This window comes from Balaenoptera ricei, chromosome 1 (assembly GCF_028023285.1).
Source record: "Balaenoptera ricei isolate mBalRic1 chromosome 1, mBalRic1.hap2, whole genome shotgun sequence".
Lineage (NCBI taxonomy): Eukaryota > Metazoa > Chordata > Mammalia > Artiodactyla > Balaenopteridae > Balaenoptera > Balaenoptera ricei.
The window spans coordinates 88,636,469-88,659,607 of NC_082639.1; the positions used below are offsets into that span (position 1 = coordinate 88,636,469).

At 38.9% G+C, this 23,139-nt stretch overlaps 1 protein-coding gene across 4 annotated transcripts in view; it reads left to right on the top strand.

Moving 5' to 3' along the window:
- The window catches only part of CDC14A (cell division cycle 14A), a 182,393-nt gene that overhangs the window by 63,614 nt on the left and 95,640 nt on the right, over positions 1-23,139 (top strand). For all 4 annotated transcript variants that reach the window (XM_059900504.1, XM_059900512.1, XM_059900490.1 and 1 more), the window contains 2 exons: positions 14,875-14,941; positions 17,930-17,992. In XM_059900504.1, coding sequence (XP_059756487.1) covers positions 14,875-14,941; positions 17,930-17,992 — 130 coding nt within the window. The remainder of the gene's footprint in view (positions 1-14,874; positions 14,942-17,929; positions 17,993-23,139) is intronic.

Genomic DNA, 23,139 nt, shown 5'->3' on the forward strand with positions numbered 1-23,139 from the left:
ATAATGTGGCACCAAGAGTTGGTGTACAACTTAATGTATTTACATTAAGTTGCATTTCTAAATCCAGACTCTTCATAAATCATACATTTGAAGCAGAAAATACCACACAGTGTGCATTCATAATTCAGTGGAAAATTTAGTTGAAAGAATACTACTAGTTTTCTGGAATTTTACGACAGAAACAATTTTTTTCCTAATGCTGAGATAAGATGTGAGTTGATTTTAGTCTACTGCCCAGATTCAACTAAGGCTAATGCAGTATTATCAAGAATCATCTTCATACTAATTCTAGTCAGTCATCATTGCCTTTGCCTTCCTTTGATAATCTGGATTCTATCATCCACTAGATATTCCACCCCACTTATTGTTAAATTACATCTTTATCTTCATTGTCTAGATTTTTTTATCCCACTTCTGCATTAATACTTTTATTTATAAAACAGGAAGCCTCAAAGGAACTTCTATTTAAATGTGATTGTTTTATTGTCTAAAAATTAAGAAAAATGAGGACAGTTTTGAAGGCTTGTTGACATGTGGTTGGTGTCTTTACATGCCCTCTTTACTGAAATGCCTATGTTACCATTTGTGCTATAGAGTTTTAGTCTTTCTAATAAAAGTGTTTTAAGGTTTTAATTTAAATAATGCTGTTCTTCAAGATTTATTGATTTAACTAACATTTATTGGAGCAGTCTCTTCCGTAGCACCTTTGCTCATTTTTCTAGAGAGGGTTGGCATGTCCTGTGCCTATAATTTCCTATTACATTTTGTTCATGCCCCATTACATTTGCTACATACACCATTAAAACAAATGTCTTATATTGTAATTATTTGTTTGCATGGCTGACTTTCCACCAAATATGGCTGACTCTTCTCTCAAGGGCTGGGATTGGGCTCTTTCCTTATTTGTGTGCCAGGGAATACATAAGTTAATTAATTTATTGCTTTTTCTGTGCCAGTCACTATGTTAGACTTACGGATTTAAAGATTATTAGGACAACTAGGTACCTGCTCCAGGAGGAAGGAGATTTAACACTGGAACTGGAGATTGGAGGAGCTATTAAGGGTAGGCATCATGAATGCCTTTCACATTAAGATGAAAATGGAGAATAACAATCCAGGTACTGGCTTTACGTGCTGTACGTTTTCATTTGTGTGGCATAGGTTGTTTTTTATAATGGTAGGTTAGGTAGGATACTATATAATATGATGTTTGCAGTGTATTACTATAACCACAAGTACTGTCTAACTGAGTTTTTCTATTTGGATTTATCTTAAATATTTTAAATTAATAGTTTTCTATTAACCTAGTTAAAAATTCACTAAAGATGAAGCAAATTAAAAAAAAAAAGATTTGGGTAGATTTACTGCTTATTCTTTTTTTTCTTTCAGTTTTATTGAGATGTAATTGATATACAACACTATAAATGTAAGGTGTACAGCACAATAACTTGACATTCATATATTGTGAAATGATTACCACAATAAGTTTAGTTAACACTTATCACCTCATATGGTTACAATTTTTTTTCTTATGAGGAGAACATTTAGGATCTACTCCCTTAGCAACATTCAAATACCCCATAGAGCAGTGTTAACTATAGTCATCATGTTGCACATTACATCCCCAGTACTTATTTACCTTATAACTGGAGGTTTGTACCTTTTGACCACCTTCACTCAATTCCTCCCCCTCACCCCCATTTACTGCCTATTTTTTTTTTTAAAGATTTTTTCCCATTTTATTTTGTTTTTAATTAATTTATTTTTGGCTGCGTTGGGTCTTCGCTGCTGGGCGCGGGCTTTCTCTAGTTGTGGCGAGTTGGGGCTAGGCTTCATTGCAGTGAGCTGGCCTCTCATTGTGGTGGCTTCTCTCGTTGCGGAGCACGGGCTCTAGGTGCACAGGCTTCAGTAGTGGTGGCTCACAGGCTCTAGAGCGCAGGCTCAGTAGTTGTGGTGCACGGGCTTAGTTGCTCCGTGACATGTGGGATCTTCCTGGACCAGGGATCGAACTCGTGTCCCCTGCATTGGCAGGCGGATTCTTAACCACTGCACCACCAGAGAAGTCCCTACTGCCTATTCTTTTTTTTTTTTTAAAGGGAACGCTATTTATTTATTTATTTATTTATTTAGGCTGTGTTGGGTCTTTGTTTCTGTGCGGGGGCTTTCTCTAGTTGCGGCGAGCTGGGGCCACTCTTCATCGCGGTGCATGGGCCTCTCACCATCGCGGCCTCTCTTGTTGCGGAGCACAGGCTCCAGACGCGCAGGCTCAGTAATTGTGGCTCACGGGCCCAGTTGCTCCACGGCATGTGGGATCTTCCCAGGCCAGGGCTGGAACCCGTGTCCCCTGCATTGGCAGGCAGATTCTCAACCACTGTGCCACCAGGGAAGCCCCCCTACTGCCTATTATTGATTACATGAAGTATAGTAGACTTTGGAGGCATTTGAATTTCTGGCTTGGTGTGACACTCAAGGAGTATTTGTTGTGATGTTACTGTCTGCAAGTCAGTTTTAGGGTGTTCCATTTAATGGTAATGTAGTTCTGTCGAAAACTGTACTTTTCACTTGTACTAAGGATAGCCAATGCGTTTATCAACAGTGACTTTATCTCAAAACTAGGGAAAGAGGGTATTTTTCACCTATTTTAATTATTTAAGTCCATCCATCTTCACTGTAGGCTTGCTTGGCAGTTGGCCTTCAAGGGAACAAGGGGCTTTTCAATTCTGGGGCCAGAGTTTGAATTGGCAAGCCCAGTATGAATCTTTTTAGGTTCTCTTCCTGTCAGTTAGTGTACTACCAAATTGATAGTCTATACTGTTGACCAGTCATTCTACAAAGTCATATTAATTGCAGCCTGTCTAAAGTCCCACAAGACCACCAACCCTTATTGGAATTCTTAGATTATTTTCTTGGCAGTCAATGGCAGTGGTTTTTAAATCTGCATTTTTGGGTGTTCATAAAACAGTGTTTGTGAAAACTTTCTAAATCTCACAGAACACTGAAAAGGTAACCCATCTAAATTGCACAACTCTGCTTTTAGATCTTTTTTGTGCTTTTAAATTCACTTTGCGCTTACTTTTTTTATTGGTCCATATGTATTAGCTTGGTAACTTTTTTGGTATTAATGATTCATAAATCTGCTAAAACCCAATTTTTCTATGACATATAAAATTAAATGGGGAATACAACTATACAGACAATAAATAACATCTAGGGGCCCAGTTTTGAAGACAAATATAGAAAGTGTGACTTAAAAAATAATGACTAGGTGCAGAGGTGAGGTTGAGGAAGGGTGCTGTGCTGATATCCAGTGGAATAAAGCTGGTTGAATGTTGGATATCCTATCATCACCAGTTTTTAGTTGAGTGTTTTTTATTTTTTTTGGTGGGTCTCTTCCTGGATAGGTCCAGGAACATATTTTTGTGTGGCTATTTTATTTTAGCTTGGAGAAGAGGCTTATAGGTCAGTGTTTCCCAAAGTTACATTGGTTCTCATACTTGGTTTTAAAAAGTCTGGGAAGGGGACTTGCCTGGTGGTGTAGTGGTTAAGAATCTGCCTGCTAATGCAGGGGACACAGGTTCAATCCCTGGTCTGGGAAGATCCCGCATGCCGTGGAGCAACTAAGCCCCTGTGCCACAACTACTGAGCTGGTGCTCTAGAGCCCGCTAGCCACAACTACTGAGCCCATGTGCCACAGCTACTGAAGCCCGCGTGCTTAGAACCTGTGCTCTGCAACAAGAGAAGCCACCGCAATGAGAAGCCCACGCACCGCAACGAAGAGTAGCCCCCGCTCGCCGCAACTAGAGAAAGTCTGAGCACAGCAACGAAGACCCTACGCAGCCAAAAAAAGTCTGGGAAGCTTTAAAAAATATTGATGCCAGGTTCTACTCCCAGAAATTCTGATATAATCGGCTTGGGGTGAAGTCTGGGTGTTGGGATTTTTAAAAACTACCTACATGATTCCTATATGCTGCCAAGGTTGTGCACTACTGCTCTATAAGGTTTACCCTGGCAAAAAATAAATAAAAAATTCAACAGTCAAATAAGTTTAGAACTCTCCATCTTGGAGATTTTACAGAGCACATTCCCATTTTAAGGATTCTGAATGGTTCTGAGTAATAAAGTAACCTGTTTTACTCAGAATTTTCCCAAGTACTTCATCCTGAAATCCCTCCCCATCCCCCTCCCACTTCTATTAACATCCAGCAGAACTAGCTTTCTGAAACTCTAGGATACATTTCCTGATCCACACCTGTGTGGAACAGAATTGATCTCTTGGGATTAGAATAATAAGCTGCCATTTGTGGAAATGTTTTTGTGTGGTTTCCTGAGTTTTAGAAATAGATGGCTTGTCAAATTATGATATTTTATCTAATATGAACAGGAATAATGAATTTTCTCTTAAAGCAGACGATGCCAGAAAACCTTCCTTAACAGAGAACCCACAAACCTCCCCCTAACAATCCTTTAATGACATTTGTCATTAAAATGAACCCATACTGTTTGTGTTCAGGGATGGGTTTGTTGTGTTTTGGGGATGACCCCTAGTGATATCCCGGTTGCTGAGTCAGTGTTAATGCGGCTGAGTCTTAATGGGAAATCTCACCTGGGCATGCCAGAACTTGCAGGTCTCTTAACAGAGGCTCAGAGGGGTCAACCACTTAGAACTTGGCATTAGGCTGCCTTCTTTCTTCTAAAGCAAAGTAAACATGTGCTGGTAGATGTTAGATGCAATTATAAAATGTATCTCTTTACATAAAATGTTGAACCAGATATTTGTTAGTTTAAATATGATACTGTGATTTTTGTTAAAGTTTATTTAGCATTAACTTGGTACTTCAAAGGGAAAGTTCTCTTTACCATGTTTTTTCCCTGAGTATCAAAAATGTAGAAACAAAATTTATTTTATGCTCTCTTAAGACTTTCATTTTCAACTTTTCTTTATGATGGCTAACTCTCTGCTTCTCAGTGTTGATCTTTGGGGTCATTTCTACCTCCAGGGATCTTTAATAAACCTTTACTTTTGATGCTTGATGTGATGGGAAAGAATCTGCATTAGTTTTTTTTTTTTTAATTAATTAATTAATTTATTTTTGGCTGTGTTGGGTGTTCGTTTCTGTGCGAGGGCTTTCTCTAGTTGTGGCGAGCGGGGGCCACTCTTCATTGCGGTGCCCGAGCCTCTCACTACTGCGGCCTCTCCTGTTGCGGAGCACAGGCTCCAGACGCGCAGGCTCAGTAGTTGTGGCTCACGGGCCTAGTTGCTCCGCGGCATGTGGGATCCTCCCAGACCAGGGCTCGAACCCGTGTCCCCTGCATTGGCAGGCAGACTCCCAACCACTGTGCCACCAGCGAAGCCCTCTGCATTAGTTTTGATTAGCGAGGTTGGGCCAGTTTCCTGAGTCTTGAAAATAGAACAAAATAGATTATCCAGTCCAAACTGTGGAATCTATTTTCAACAGCTGGGGCATATTAAATGACTTGGACCACTATGAAAAGCAGACTCTTTATCTGGTTTTCTTGTTAAAGTGTTAAATAAGCACCACTATTCAGGATCTGAGGATAGAAACAACTGTCAAGGTTTCTAGGACCCACTAAATACGCAGAAGGAAGTGAGTTATATCTATTCTTTTTTTTTTTTTTTTTTGGAACATGGCAGTGTTTCAATGGTTTGAGTTGTGAAAATTGGCTCAGATTACTTTTTTTGTTTTTCCTCTTTTTATGGTTTCAGACCAGTGTACCAAACTTTCTGTAGAAGGGTAAGTGCCAAATTTTTGTACTCTTTACAGTACTTTTCCGATAGCCAGCCTTAGTTGATAAAGGTGGTTTGGAATAAGTTTGCAATCATTTATGTTAATGAACACAGTTATTTTGTTGAATGCCTCATATATGAAGCTCTTATTTTCAATATTGGAGTCAAAGATAATTTACTATTATTTTTATCTTTAAAATAAAATTACTGTGGTTAAATGGGGGATAGTCAGGTATTGATAAAAGGCCCAGAGCACAGCCCTTGGCCTGTTTTTCTGGTATCTGTTATTGCTAGTTCTAGACAGATTCTATTCTGCTGATTTATATGACCTTTTAAGCCATGACTTAGAAATGAATTTTCACAAATCTGTTTCTTTAGATGAGCAAAATGATTAGTGTATAGCTTTATGTTAAATCTGAAAAGCAGGAGATTCTGTGTCCTATTTTTTTGTTAGGTACCGGTCATGCTCAATTTTTGGCTCTGCCCCATGAAGCCATTTGATTTTTGTTCTTTTGTAAGTGGGAAATAGCTTTGTTCTCCCCACTAATTCTTATCAAATGCATTTTTATCTTATAGGTCTAGATAATATAAACCATTGGCTTGCTCTTTTCCCTAGAGCTGGTGCATATATGTCGTGGATGTGTTCAGAGACTGGAAACCAGGTGTACTTTGGACAATTGTGTAAAGTATTTTTGGACATTGTCTAATTCCGAAGTATCCATACAAATTAGGGCTGAATTGTCTAGTACAGTAGCTATTACCTACATGTGCTATTCAGCACTTGCAATTTGTTTAGTCCAAACTGAAATAGACTACAAGGCTATAAAATACACATTAGATTTCAAAGATTTAATATAAGAAAAGTGAAATATCTTATTTATAATTATGTTGATTACATGCTGAAATATTTCAGATATATTGGATTAAACAAAATATATTATTAAAATTAATATTTATTTATTTTTATTTTAATATGGTTATGAAAAAATTAAAATTACACATGTGGCTCTCTTTTGTGGCTTTCATTATATTTCCATTGGAAAGCAGTGACCTAGATTACGTTTTTGTGATTGTACGCAGTTTATGATTACAGATTTTTTATATAATTTTTGCTTTGAAATGTCAGTAGTTCCCAGCCACTTAGAGTTGTTCAGGCATATGTTGAATGGTCTCCTTGTAATGGTTATTCATTCATTCATTCATTCAACAGCTACAACAGAGTAATGTGCCCAACACTGTACTAGATCCTGGGCATACAACATAAAGGACACATTCCCTGTCCTTAGGAAGCTCTTGATCTTGTGCTGGTTGTGTAGATGGGATTCAGTTCAGTGATTGGAAAGGTGCTCAGATGACCTTTGAGATCCTTTCTAACCCATTGCTCTGCAGATATTTGCCTACCTCGTAACTACTTGCTATCTGGAGAATTTACAGAGAATCACAGAATCAAGATGTGTAAATCATAGTCATTTCTGTTATTTCTTAGTCCATTTACTATAGCTCTTTTTATTCTTTTTTTTTTTTAAAGCTTAGTTAGTTAAACCCTACAGTGACAGCATCTATTTTGTTCTTTTTTTTGTTTGTTTTTAATAAATTTATTTATTTATTTATTTATTTATTTATGGCTGTGTTGGGTCTTCGTTTCTGTACGAGGGCTTTCTCTAGTTGCGGCGAGTGGGGGCCACTCGTCATCGCGGTGCGAGGGCCTCTCACTATCGCGGCCTCTCCTGTTGTGGAGCACAGGCTCCAGACGCGCAGGCTCAGTAGTTGCGGCTCACGGGCCTCGTTGCTCCGCGGCATGTGGGATCTTCCCAGACCAGGGCTTGAACCCGTGTCCCCTGCATTGGCAGGCAGATTCTCAACCACTGCGCCACCAGGGAACCTCTCTTTTTTATTCTTTAATGTAGTCTCCACATTGTAAACACTGTGACTCTGTTTTTCATTTATTCTTCATTTCAAACAACTTCATTACCAGAAATGCTTTCTTATTGTTTTGTGTAAATATGTTCTTTCATCTCTGGTTTCATCTGCTCATTATTAACATTTACAGGGTTGCTTCATTCTGAGTGATTTCTTAGATTTGTAGGTTGCAAACAGTGGTGTGTTGGTAAACCGGCTCTGTAATTAAAGAGCATTTGCTGATTTCTGTGGTGTAAATTTTCCCTCCAATGCTGATTTGGGATCTCAAAATTTTTGAATGTCTAACAGTTGACTCTTGAGAGCCTGTAGAAAGACAGCTTTAGGACAATAGGGAATCAAGCCCTTTCTCTTTGTATCTCTTTGTGGATGGTGATTCTAGTTTTCTTAAATTTAATTTTTCTTCTACTGCTTCTCTGCAAAATAAATGTAAAAATAAAAATAAACAAAAAAATCCCAATTGCTTCACCTATTAAAATATTCATAATTTAGTCTTTCATTCGACAAATATTTATTGACTGCCAGTGATTTTTATAACCACTTCATAATAGTTTTATGGTTCAGTTGACTATTATGCCAGAAATCACATTTAGAAAGATAGAATTGCCGGGACGGATAGAATTTGGATGGTCAGGCATGAGGTTGAGCTAAATCTGTATTTGGGTGTCTCTAGATAGCTGTTGGTTGTAACATTAGTCTTCTGTATTGGGGGTTAGAGACACATGATGTATTCTTCAGCAGAGATGAATGATTAGAAATCCTGGGTGTTTGGGGTATTACCTTATCTCCTGAATGAAGAGCAGCCTTGTGTTTACCTGTTTAAGAGAGTAATGCAATATATGGTAAAACTGTCATGGTAGATAAGTGTTAGAGCTGTAGTTTCCCCAGGCAGCATAGGATGTGCAAGCGTTTTCCCTCAATTGATGTCTGTGGGATTTCAGTGGTCCTTTATGAGGGAGGTGGAAAAATACATGTCCTCTTATTCAACTCGGTAACTATTTGGCTCAATAAATATAAATGAATGCATGGATGAATGAGTAAAAAAGCAAACCAGGAGTTAAACAAACAATTGGGAACCAAAACGCAATAAAAACTGTGGGAGTATAAAACTTTGTAGCACATTGGTATAGTGATTTAAATCCTGAAAGCTCTGTGTAGCCTCTCTGAAGTGTCTGGGTTAAAATAAAAGTGTGTTTAATACCACTTGACAAAGGAAGAGAAAACTACTTTGAATGTCACTGCTTTTCAGCTTTATTCAGTTAATACTCTTTGGCAAAGAGAACAGAAAGAAATGATCTTAAATGGACAGAAGGGATTTGGGGTTAATGCAAAGAAAGCTCTTCTTGCTAGTGAGGATGGAGGTGTCAGGCTCTTGAGTTAACAAAAGTGGCCATAGTATATTATCGAACATTTTCTTGGGATGATCTCCCAAGCTCCTTTACTTAATTTAAACATTTATTGACAAACATTTATTGACTATCTATTTCATGCCAGGCACTGTATTAGGTACTAAAGAGACAATGGTGAGTAAAAAAACATATAGATCCTGTCTTCTTAGGGACTATTGTAGAGAGAGAGTCAGAGAATCAAATAAGCACATCATGATATAATGTCAAACTGTAGTTAAGTCCAGTGGAAAAAAATGGGGACCTGATCTAGCCAGAGTGGGGTTGGAGCATTTTCCCTGAGACAAGTCATCTTTGAGCCGGGATCTGAAGGGTGAGTAGGGTGACCTAGGCAAGGCGATTGGAGAACATGTGACCAGAGGAGCAAAGGTGCAGAGTGCCCCTCTGAGGGGCTCAGGGAAGGGGGTTGTGATAGGCGGGGCCAGACACCACAGGCCTTGTATCCATTTTAGGATTTGAACCTTCCCTCGAGAGAGCAGTGGGAATCAGAGAAGGGCTACAGCAGAAGAGTGACTGGATCAGACTTGCCTTTTAAAGAAATCACTCTGGCTGCCGTGAAGAGAACTGATTAGAAAGACGAGGAGCGGATGTGGGGAGGCTCTTGTAGTGTATGGAGAGGTGCTACGTGAGAGGCAGCAGAACTGAGGAGAAGTAAATGCATTCACAAGATGTTTAGGAGGGAAACACAGTGGGGCACAGTGCAGTAGGGTACGGGAAATGAGAGAGACAGAAGGACTTCTGGGCTGTAGCTTGAGTGATTTTGGAAGCTGTGTCCTTTACCAAGTTACAGAGGGTTGGAGGACCAGATTACTGTTGTTGTTTTGAGGTAGGGGCAGATTCAAGAGATTCTTCTTACACAATGAGTTTGAGATGCCTTAAGACACCCAAATGGAAATGTCATGTAGGTGGTTGGCTGTCCTGCCTTGGAGTTTTAAGGACTTTGTGCTAGGGAGATAAATTTGAGGGTCATTGGCAGATAGATGGTAACTTACATAGATGAGATTGTGTAGGGCAGTGATTTTCGAAACGTGATCCCTCCTACCAGCAGCACTGATACCACCTGGAAACTTGTTAGAAATGCAGATTCTCAGGCTCCGTTCCATACCTACTGAATCAGAAACTCGTGTGGGGCCCAGCATTCTGTGTTTTAAGAAGCCATCTTGGAGATGCTGTTGCTGATGAATGCTAAAGTTTGAGAGCACCTGGTCTCGGAAGAGAGTACGGAGCGTGGAGAATTTGAGTCTGGAATTGAATCTTGAAGAGACTGGGAGGCGAAGGATGACTTTGCAGAGGAGATTGGGAAGGAGTAGTGTTTAGAGAGGTAAAGGAGATTGGGAAGGAGTAGTGTTTAGAGAGGTAAAGGAGATTGGGAAGGAGTAGTGTTTAGAGAGGTAAAGGAGATTGGGAAGGAGTAGTGTTTAGAGAGGTCGAAGCAAAATCCAGGAACAGTGAAGAGAATATTCAGAGGGAATTACTTGATCTTGACAGAGTAAATAAAATGATGCTTGCAGAATGTTCCCTGAACTTAGAATAAGCAAATCCAGAGACAGAAAGTAGATTAGTGATTGCCAGGGTTGGAGTGGGGATGGGGAAAGAATGAGGAGTTATTGCAAATGGGTATAGAGTTTCTTTCTGGTGGTAAAATGGTTTCGAATTAGTGGTGTACATTGTGACTATACTAAAAATCACAGCATTATTATTTTTTTTTCACACACACACACACACACACACTGTATTTTATTTTTACAAGAGATAAATAGACTGACACCAAGCATTATAAATGGATGACCACAACAAAAGCAACAATGATTGCAATTACCAAACATGAAACACACTCATACTATGTCATAATATTGACATTCAGTCCAGTAATCCTCCACTGTAACAGCTCCTTTACTTTGCAGTGAAAATTGATTTGTATATTTTTTGCCTCTGAGTCCTTGTGGGATTTTTTTTTTTTATTCAAACAGAAAGTCACAAAAATTATAATCATCCTCATCAGTTTACTCAGTGCCATGCAATTAATTTTTTTTCATCTTGATCTTTTGTTAGCACTTTTATGAATTCATCAGTTTTTCATTAGAGTTCTGAAAATGCTTATTCATTCAGTTCAGCAGTATAGTCAGTTACCAGAAACCTGTACTTGTCAGTCTTTTCCATGAATTCCTTGAAGATGAAAACCTTTTATAGGAAAATATTTGCAAAAGCATCAGAGTACACCCAGAACTGTCTGTAAATGACAAAAGACTTAAAAATGACCACGGTTAAAGATTTGATGAAAGTTCATAATAATGCAATTGACAAGGAAATTTAGTTATTTCTGAGATGTACATTTTAAAGTAATAACTAGAATTATGACTGATAACATTATACACAGCATTATGAATACACTAAAAGTCACTGAATTGTACACTTTAGAAAGGCTAAAATGGTGAATTTTATCTCAATTTAAAAAAAGTCCCCTGGGCTTAGCCATATGGAGATCATTGGTGACCTCAGTGAGAAATGTTCATCACATGGATGAGGGTGGAAACAGAACAGAGGAGGTTAAGATGTGAGAGAAGAGAAAGTGGGGGCAGGAAGATGAATAATTTTTCAGAGAAGCCTTGTTTTAAAGAGGAGGCCAAAGAGAGGGTGATGGCTGAAGTCAAGAAAATTTCGGATATTTTTTTTCTTTTAAAGATGGTAAGGACTTGAAAATGTTTAAATGCTATTGGGAAGGATCCAAGAGAGAGATACGGAGAGGAAAGAAATCATCCACTGTGTTGAATAATGATGCAGTTTCAGAGTAGGAAAGGACTTCTGAGTTTAATAGAGCCTGGTGTTTTCCTAATCTTCACCTCCATTTCCTGTAACAATGTAGGTGAAAAATATTTCTTTCAAGCCATCTGCCAATTCAAACTTGAACGTCGTGTGGGGCAGGTTATCTTGCTGCCTTCCAGGACCAACCATTTTATTTTTAGATGGTTCTAACTACATTGGATGGTTGAGGAAACTCAACAGGGAAGATTTATTTATAAAATAGGAGATAATATTGCTTTTACAGAGTAAAATTTTTCAGCTTCTTAAAGTACTTTCTAACTTATTAGAGTCATTTCCTTCATTCTCACTTCCAGAAGAACCCAGTGCTGCCACTTCCTGAGCCTTTTGCGAATTATCTGGTATTAATTGGGTTGATGCTCTGAGTTTTCCCATCACCTTAGTATTCGGTTTTCTTGGTCTTCTAATTTATTATCATTCATGTATCTGACTTCCAGCTTTCAGAATTTTATTGCTGTTGTCTGTACTCATTCTCCCTGACCTTGTTGGATTCCATTTAAAAAAGCCTTTTAAAATTCTCTTTTTAGAGGGGTTTTTGTAGATACATGGATTTACTCTGCCACCTTTATCTTTCTCTCTTTTTTTCCCGCAGAGAATATGTAACATGTTTTTGTGTCCCTTCACTTTTATGGTTACTTTCCTTTGACTATGTATGAGCCAGGTGCCACTAATAAGCCATTTCTCTCTTGCCTAGTTACGAGGGCAGGTTTTGGGAACCTGTTGCCTTCATGAGGATTAAATGTGTTAATGCATCTAAATTACCCAGCATAGTAAGTGTTGGAAAAGATATGTCATCAACTTTCCCCGGTCCTGCGGATGTGACTTAATTTTATCGTATCCCTTATTATATTTCAATTTGTAAATGTCAGCCTGTCTTTCTAGCCTGCTGTGACTGCTTTGTATCCTAATTTTGTCGGATGGCCTGTTAATGCTCCCTCGCTCTCAGGTCTGCACATTTGATCACCAAGTCACCAGAGCTCTCTTTTCAGTTGTTGGTAAAAACAGTGGCTGTGCTAGGACAAGAGATATCATGATAATCTCACCATGCTTTGCAGACAGTACAAGAGACTGGATCTGGAGCTTTTCTGATAACTTATATTTGTGGATCGGTTTAGCTGCGTCTAGGTGGGAAGATACACTTGAGGGAAGTAAGGAGCACCTTCAATTCTTATCATTTCTTTTACTCTTTTTAGATTCAGACCTGCTACTAGATCTTGTTACATATCAATATTAATAATAAAGTATGGTATTATAAATTTGTTTTGTTACATTTTGATGACTTTACATTTAATTGCATTAGTGTTCTGTTATTTCTATGTATTTTATTTTATGCATTTAAAAACATTCTGAGAATAGGCATTCACAGGCTTCATCAGAATGCTGAAGAGGGGTCCATGACACACAAAAGATTCTGAACCCTTGTCCTAAAAAGACAAGTTCCTGCAAAGGAATGTGTGGTTATTTATATAAACTAGTATTTTGTCTTAGATCCCCAGCTACTCCTTTCTCTGGTTGAATCCCTTAAAATTTGCTTCTTAATATATGGCTTATGTCTTTACAAGATATTTGAAATGGGGTTATTTTGTTTTTCACTGACCCATGAGTTCAGATGGCATTAAAAAAAGAACTCTTGAAATCTGGATGAAATATCTAGAATAACCCTTCCTTAACATAGGTTAACTTTGACGTTTCAGGACTTAAACATTTCTGTTAGGCTGCTTTGCTAACCTACTCTTTTTAAATTAGGTTATCAGGATGCTGAAACTCAGTGATGTTGACGTTGCATTTAAATTCGTGTCTTAGCAGCCATAGTTTCAAGTTACCTTAGATGGTTGTGATACAAGATTCAGTTTTATGTTATGTGTTAAAGCCTTTAAGGGTCATTTTCTCCCCATGGAGCATCTTCTGTGGCCGCCCCCTTCTCCCCCTCCCGCCTTGGACCGACTTTGTGTGGTACATTTGACTTTGTGATTGGCAGGTGCCTGCCTGACAGCTCTATTCCTTCGGGTCAGCAGTGGGGGCTGGGAAGAGCGACTGAGAGCCTTGAGGTCAAGTTTCTTGCCTTGGACACCTTGGAACATTGTTAGTGTTAAAGCTCCAGTGCCAGTTCTTGCTAACTGACCTGAACTTGATACTTCAGTTTTATGTTGCCTAAAGCAGGCCTGCTAAGTTGCTCTAAAAATTTAAATAAAGGATGAAGCACTCAGTTTTCGGTGCAGTAGGTCTCCACTCCTTTTGACAGAACACTTCATGGTGCATTAGAAGCTCTCCTGGATCCTGAGAGGAGATTGTTTGGAAGCATTTTCCTTGGCATTTTTTTGTGGGGGGGTGGGGGAATGAGGGTGGGGCGGGGGGCAAAATGGAGGTTTTTAAATGGCATTTAATCCATGAAAACAACTGCCAGGTTCTGTTGACCTGCATGCATTGTCCCCCTTAAATTTTTACGCTAGTATTTGCCATGTTCCTGACAGATGGTTGTTTCTCTGTCTGAATACTTCTCATGATGATGCATGTTTTAGTTAATGAAATGCTCACTGTTAATAATAAGAATAGTCATAATATTTATTGTTTCCTTTGTGCTAGGCACTATAGGAAGGACTTTATATTTTTTAAATGTAATCTGACAACAATCCTGTGAACAGTAGCTGCTATCAGTACCTTCATTTCACAGATGAGGAAACCAAGACTCATAGAGGTAAAATAACTTGCTCGAGGTCCCAGCCAATTCGTGGCAGAATTGGAATTTGAAGGCAGCCTGATTCCAGAGCTCAGGTTCCTAAATCTGCTTTCTTATTAATTCAGCTAGTTGGATTAAAGCAACTTCGGAAGTTCTGGAGTTAAGCTAGTAGGATCTGATGTGTTACATAAGTTTACCATGTTGACAGCTGTGACGCCAAATAAGCATGTCTCCAACTGACTTTGGTATTTTATTATTTGAGGGTTCTAAATGCATGTTTTTAATGTTAAGCTTTTTTGTGTTCATAGGGATGCTTCCTTTGGAAATTGCACTTACAATCTCACCATCCTCGACTGTTTGCAGGGAATCAGAAAGGTAATAACAATCTCCTTGCTGTGGTTGACACTGTAGTTTAACAATATGAAAAAGGCATTATGTCTATATCCTTGTTTGTTGTTGGAGAGAAGAGAGGGGAGGGAATAAGAAGGTGGCTTTCCACTTCTTAAACAATGATGGATCTGTAATACACAGACCACAGGGCAATAGGGGCGGTGTTTCAGGGGATAACTCTTCTTATAGAAGCGGAAGGGGTCTCCCTTTCTCACTTAAACTATTTGTGTTATCACTTCTATCTGCTGCTGTGCCTGTGACGTTGCTTTGTCACCTGCTCAGCTTCATTATCAAGCTAGATCTTGGTGTGGGAGGGACAGGAAGTTATCTAAATCTCCTCTGTTAATGTGGAGAGCATTTCCACATTGTTTTTCTAACTGATAGTATTACATGCCCATGAACATGAAGTAGTAAGCAGGTCAGATATTATTATCTCATTTTTACAGTTCAGGAAACAACCCCAGAGAAGTTAAGTCACTCTCAGGGCCACAGGGAGTTATTAGGAGGGCTCATTCTAACTCAGATTTCCATATCAATCTGGAGTTCTTTCTCATATCCTATCCAGGTAGGTCATAAATCAATGGTTGTCAAATGGTGGGGACTTGTGCAGAGATGCAAATTCTCAGACCTCATCCGAGACTGATTGAACCATAAATTCTGGGAGTGGTGCCCTGCTGTCTGTGTTTGTATAATCCCTCCATGTGATTTGATGCACTCTAAAGTTTAGAGTCATAATTATTTAGTTATTTATATATATTATGGAGAAGGTAATCTAAAAGATTTTTGAGAACTTTGGAACATGTTTTAGAAACATTGATTTACAAGCTGAGAAGTCATGCATGCTATACTGTGAATTCTAATGAAGGTTCAAGGTACATCATTCCATCTAGAACACATAGTCATGACTTATGAGTCAGGAATGTACGTGTTTCAGAACCCATTGGCAAGGGTCATCGTGGACTGTAAATATAGTATCAGTAGTGAGTCTTGTTCTAGTTTCTTTTCTCTGATGTAATATAACATTGCTTTTGCCCTGTTTTAATTTGAGAAAATTGTTATGGTAAAATATGCTACTTGTTTTCTGTATGTATATTTTTGACTTTGATATTTCATCTAGAAATGAACTTAGACTCTGTAAAACTTTAGTTCTCTTTTCACTTAAAAACTATCAAGATAATCTAGCCTATCCCCTGCAAATAATTTCACCAACACACACTTCCAGTAACACCAGTTAAGAACCCTTATGGATATATCACCCAGTATACAACCTAAAATTGTAGCATTTAAAAAAGTAATTTACTTATTGTTACTATTATTATTATTTTGCCTATCCTGCCATCTGGTACAGGCTGTTTCTTTTATAAAACTTATGAAACTGAAAAAGAGTTCACACTGGAATATCCTTGCCTGTTATGGTAACTGGTAACTTGATGTAGACATTTATGACATCCTTCCTGTTACAAAGGAAAAGCATGACTTTGTTCATTAATAAGGTCTTCTGTAAATTTCTTGTTTCATCAAATGCTGGGGTTTATTTTACCCAAATGAAGATGAGATTTTAGAGGGTCTGATAGATTGTTCAACATGTCTTTAAGCAACTGGGACACACTGTCCCTCTGTACATTCTTCTATAAAGCATCGTGTGCTGGGCTATTTTTGTGGCAACGAGCACCATACCTCCTAAGAAGGTAGACAGAATATGGCCACATTTTTCCCTTTTTAAGAAGCATATCTTTCTGATTTTGATGTATTAGCGTCATTATAAGCATCAGTTATATATGTGTGAACCACACACAGAGGCATACACAAACACAAACACACTGAAAAAAAGAGGAAGGAAAGTGGTACTTCAGGGCATTATATTCTCACCGTTTTCTCTGAAATGGTACATATGGATGAAGTAAGCATCTTTGTTTAAAGGTGGGATAATTTAAATAGCTTTTTCTGCTTATCCTGTAGAGGTTGTCTAAATCAGTGTTGTCAGAATTTATAAGAATCACCTAGGAAGGCATTTTAAAAACGATGATCCAACCCCCAAAGAACCTGATTTCATAGTTCTGGGATGGGGCCTAACGGTCTGTATTTTAAATATAAATTACCTTAAGTGCAGGTGGTCCAGGTTCTACATTTTGGAAAACACTGGTCTCTAAGGTATTTTCAAAGATAGATGTACTAAACTTGGCTTAACAGTTTCTTCTATTTTTAATGACTTGATCATGTAACTTTCAAGAGTAACTGTGGTTTTGTATTCTATTGTAATCTGTACAGCTTCGTGACATACAAAAAAAAAGACTGTCCTCTTCAAAATATTTTATCTGAGTAAGCCAGATAGGTTTTAGTTCTAAGTCATTGGTTACAAAAAGGAGTATGAAATTTTTCTTCGTGTTGTTAAACAGATCAATTCTTCCTTCTAAATTGTAAGAGTAGTCAAGTACATTTTTACTCTGTCAGAAACTATCACCATAAAACAAATTCTCTCAATGTAGAGTTTTAGGAACAAATAAGGGCCTAAAATGCCCTTTTTACTAAGTATCTCACTAATGATAAAAGGAAAATAAAACCTAAGAATAATTGTTTTTTCTTCTAACTGAAAATTTAATCACTATTATATACTCTGTCATAGTTAGGTATAAATTAATTGCATAGTTCCCAATAGGTTTTAACTCTACATTTGCTAGTATGTTCCATTTTATATACACAAGTAATTTTACATACAAAACTAATGTATATTAGACCTTAAGAGGCATATTTTGTGGGACATAGTTCCATGTTTTTCTAAGTGTTTAGTCCCACTGGCAAGAAAATCTCAAAGCAAAATTAGATGTTAGATGATTGCTTGGTATGCATTACAAATAAAGGTTTCAAGCTTTCTCCTTCAGATCAGGCAGGATCATTTGTGAGCAGGAATTCCAGAAATGGCTAGAAGTTGTTATCAATTTCACATGCAAAAACTAATTCACATTCTTATTTTAGGGATTACAACATGGATTTTTTGACTTTGAGACATTTGATGTGGATGAATATGAACATTATGAGGTTTGTACACTTTATCTTTTTGCAAGATATAATTTCATGTTGATTAAATTGTTCTTTTTTTCCTAGCACTCAGGTATTGCAAATTGATTGGCTGCTAAATAAAAGCATTCTGCAGTTTTCTATAGTTGTCAGTTTCCTCCTCTCAGCTTTGGTTATTGCCTTTGAACCAGGACTTATCAAAATTTTCGTTGGAAAAATGCCATATCTCTCTATATTCTTTCATCACACCTTTATTGACAATTACTTTGAACCTTTAGTTTGTAAGAAAAAATAATTTAAAACTACAGTTTAGTAGTAAAATTTTGTTACTTTTATTTTTTAAAATTTATGTTTTGGTTAAAACAAAACCGGATTTATGCCTTATAATATTTTTGACTGCATATATTTTATTTTGAAATACGTCTGAATGTACTCAGTTCTAAGAGTTGGCTGCATTTTTTTCCCCATGGTGCCATTACAAAGCTTTCGAATAGTATCTTGCCTGTTCAGTGAAGCAGTTTAGGCAAAGGCTGTCCAAGTTACCCTGTGCTATAAGGAGATGTTGAGGAAGAGCACTTCCGGGGTAGTAGAGGAGTCTAGAAGTAGTTAACTTTTCCTAAAGATGAGACATCTGTAGACTCTGAGTAGTCTGACCACTCCATGAAACTGAGCTCGTCTGTCGTGGCTCTCCTGAGGAGTTATAACATTTATCACTCTCCTTAGCAAGACAAGGGTAGCCCTCACATTCTGGGCTCTAGTTCAGGATGTGTCTATTTGGATATCCTGCTTACATGTTAAACTTAACACATCTGAGAAAAAATTAATCATCTTTCACCCAAACATGGGCTTCTGCTTTGTTCCTCTGTATTAATGGAATCACCATTCTACTGTTCACCCAGGCTCAAGACTAGAAACATTTCTTCCCCCCGCCGCCCAAATCTAATGAGTATTTGAGTTCCCGTTGCTAGGGACCCAGTGTGTATTTCATCTCTTTCTTCCTTTCTGTTCTCACTTCCTTCCCCTGGCTCAGGTCTTGTGTCCTCTCCGGTAGACTATTATAACTGCTCTTCAAGGAGCCCAGGCTCTTCTCCTCTTGGTCTTTCACACACTTGACTGAGTGGTCTTAAAACAGAGCTCTCGTCTTGTCTTGGCCCCAAACCGGCTGCCGCTCTCATTACCTGGCTCAAATGAGGATAAACTCCCCTGTCCTCGTATTGTTAGCTTTGGATGAGGTCCAGCCCACCTTGCTAGCCTGTCTCCTGTTTCTCCCCTGTGTGCACTCTCTGTTCCGCCTGCACCGAGCTGCTTATTTACTGTTTCTTGAATGTCTCTGCACTCTGGCTGAGCTTTCTTTCTCCAGATACCCGTCTCCTTTAACATTTTCCTCCTTCACTTGTGTGTGTAAAATCCTCCACAGGTCAGCTCTCACTCTCTACAGAATTCTCTCCCTCTCAATTTCATGTGTCAAAATTTGTGCTTTCCATTTTTCTTACATCATGGCTATTTGCACACAAGCCTTATTTTCCTTATTAGATTGTAAATTCCTTGTGGGTGGGACATGACTAAATGGAAAATATGTATTGTGTTCTTGGATAGAAAGATTTAACATCATAAAACTGCCACTTCTCCCCAAATTAATACATGTAGTACAATTTATTAAAAATCTCCAAAGAATTTCTTCTTTTTTTTTAAAATTAATTAATTAATTAATTGATTAATTAATGGCTGTGTTGGGTCTTCGTTTCTGTGCGAGGGCTTTTCCCAGCTGCGGCAAGCGGGGGCCACTCCTCATCGTGGTGCGCGGGCCTCTCACTCTTGCGGCCTCTCTTGTTGCGGAGCACAGGCTCCAGACGCGCAGGCTCTGTAGTTGTGGCTCACGGGCTTAGTTGCTCCGCGGCATGTGGGATCTTCCCGGACCAGGGCTCGAACCCGTGTCCCCTGCATTGGCAGGCAGACTCTCAACCACTGTGCCACCAGGGAAGCCCTCTTCTTCTTTTTAAACTCCAAAAGCATCGTTATTGTGGCATTTCTAGTAGTGTCAAAAGAAAAAAATCCTACTCCCCCTCCCAGAAAAAACGAACTAGAAACAAAAAGACTATGTACTTATAAGGGGAAAGTTTGAATAAATAACCTGTAGTACAGATACACCATGGAATGTTACGCAGTCATTTGAAAAAATTGATTTGAGCTATACCACTTGTCTTGGAATGATTTCTATCATATATTGACTAGAAAAAGTTGATACAGAAGAGTGCTTATAATATAATCCCCCCTTTTTAACAAACAATGACAAGACCCCCTCCACCCTGTACATGTATATGTGTATCTGTGTTATATGAGCAAAGGTAATTTCCTGTGAAGTGAATGAAGCTTAAATTTTAGAGGGCCCCACTTGCATGGGCACCTTTTTTGTGTTCATAACATTGTATTCTTTTCTTAAAATGGGCCTCCACATTAGATAAGTTTCAGGTGCTGCCAAAACCTGAATCTCTGTGCCACGTTTATGAACCTGGAGAAAATTATATGGCAAAACTCTAAAGCCATTTCAGTTAAAGGAGAGATTACAGTGGAGGCTAGAGAGGGAGGAGGCGGAGGACATGCCACAGTAAAGAGAGAAAACTTGTCGATGTTTTACTTATTCCTTTATCTTTTTAAAAACTTTAATGGTGATGTTGAGAGTTAGTTGAAAAAGCTATTGAAAAACCTGAAACATAGTATAATTTCATTCTTGAGAACCAACTAACAAACCAAACATCTGGTAAGAATGTGGTCACACCGTAACCTGAATAAATAACCACCATCACCACCATCACCACCACCACCACCACCACCACAACAACAAACACCACCACCACCAGCACCACCAGCACCACCAGCACCACCACAACCAACACCACCACCACCAGTACCACCACTACAACCACTACCACCAGTACCACCACAACCGCCAGCACCAGCACCAGCACCACCAGCACCACCACCAGCACCACCAGCACCAGCACCACCACCACCAACACCAACACCAGTACCACCAACACCACCACCAGCACCACCAGTACCACCACCACAACCAACACCACCACCAGCACCACCAGCACCACCACAACCAACACCACCACCACCAGTACCACCACTACAACCACCACCACCAGTACCACCACTACCACCAGCACCAGCACCAGCACCACCACCACCAGCACCACCACTCAGGTAATGGCAGGAGGGAGAGGAGGCAGTTGGTGAACATTTGAAAAGTTTTCCGTCAGATAACTTCCTCTTTGAGAACGATATATCCATTCTATCATAAAGCCAAAAAATAGAAAATCACAAGTCGAAGTGTGATCGGCAGGTGGTAGGCATTTCATAAACGCTGCTTAAGGAATAAATGGATATAAGTAAAGGAACCCTCTTCCCGACAAACTGTGGACCATTCGTTCCTTGTCATAACTTCTCCCACTGTTTGCTCTGCTTCGGTGAGTCTGGACATTTGGTAAACTTGTGGAATAGCTAAATTCATAGGCTTCATTAGCTCCAACAATGTCAGTATTCCAACGTCGTTTGTAGTTTTCAAAGTAAAAGTTTATCACTGATAGCACATTATGAGAATGTAAGTCTTAGATAATACGGCAATGCTCAAGTTAAAGCTTTTTAAAAAGGCACTTCTGGACTAAACCACATTTAATATATAATATGACTCAAGAAAAAACCTAAAAGCAATGATGCGGCAGTTGTACGTGAGATTAAAAGGGAGTCTTATGGAAGAAAAAAAAAGGGAGTCTTTATGATAACAGTGCTCTTACGCATGCCATTAATGACAAGGTCAGCAGAGCACAGGAACCGCTCTGCTCATTCTGCAGAAGGGTCCAGAGCAGTGCCGTCCAACAGAAGTGTATGAGAGTGTATCTATCTATATACATATTTTAAAATTCTAGCAGCCATATTTGGAAAAAGTAAAGAGAAATGATGAAATTAATTTTAATGATATATATTTAATGCAATATACCAGAAATGTTATTTCAACATGTAATCAATATAAAAATTATTAATGAGGTATTTTATGTTTCTAACTTTGAACTGAGCCTTTGAAACCCAGTGTGTAGTTTATACTAGGGCACATCTCAGTTTGGACCAGCTGCATTTCAAGTGCCTGGTAGCCACACGTAGCTAAAGTGCAGATTCTGCAAGGACAGGCTTGCCAGTGAACTCTCATAGCCCCTCAGAATGACATGAAGCCTAGGACGAGCAGCACAGGTTGCACCTTCTAGCTTCAGGTGACCTAACTGTTCACATAAGAATTCATTTCAAGGCTCTGTTCCATTTAGAAGGCTTGGGGTAAGATATCTCAGATAGCTTGCTTAATTTTCTTGTGGCTTCCAAATGGTCCACTGTATGAACTATTGATAAACAAATGTATCTTCTAAAATACGGTCTCTCAGGTTCTTTGCCAAGCCGATGTGGAACTGTACATTCTTCATATTTGCACTGATCAAATAGATGTAACCCTGGGAACTATGCTGGGAAGGTCCAGTAAAGTAACTGCAAGATGGTGGCCCAGAAGCTTCTGCTAGGAATCTGTGTCACCTTTTCCACCAGGCTTCTTAAGGTATTTTCCAAGGACTTGAGAGCTAAGAGCAGTCACTCCTTTGAAATCTAACCATCGATCAGTACATTTGAAAAATAGAAACAGACCTTTTGCCCTGAGGAAAAGCAATGAAGATGAAAGAGTTTGAGTATTCAATCAAGTTATGTACCTGGAGGTATGTGAGGAACTGTATCCTCTCTAGTAGTAAAGCTTAGTGGTTAATTGCTAATATAGGACAGTATTCTGCTTGTAAGACTCTGAAGTAGCACCCACATAGAGGCTGCCTTCAGTCAATTTCTGTTCTTTTGGGGAACTATCCTTACCAAGTAAGACCTTGTCTAAACACCACCGATCACTAATGATGCTACTCTTAAGCAGTGATTATTCATCAAAGAGAATTTGAAGTTGTGTCTTCAGTTCCTTATATTGGGTGTCCCCTAAACAAAGCAAAATGGGACTTTCCACTGTTTACCAGAAGGCTTGCCATATTTGATGACGTCCCTGTGCTGGCCATGCAGAGATGAGCTCACAGAGCAGCACCCTGCGCCTAGTTGAGGGGAGGCTAGAGGGAGAGAAATGCAAAGAA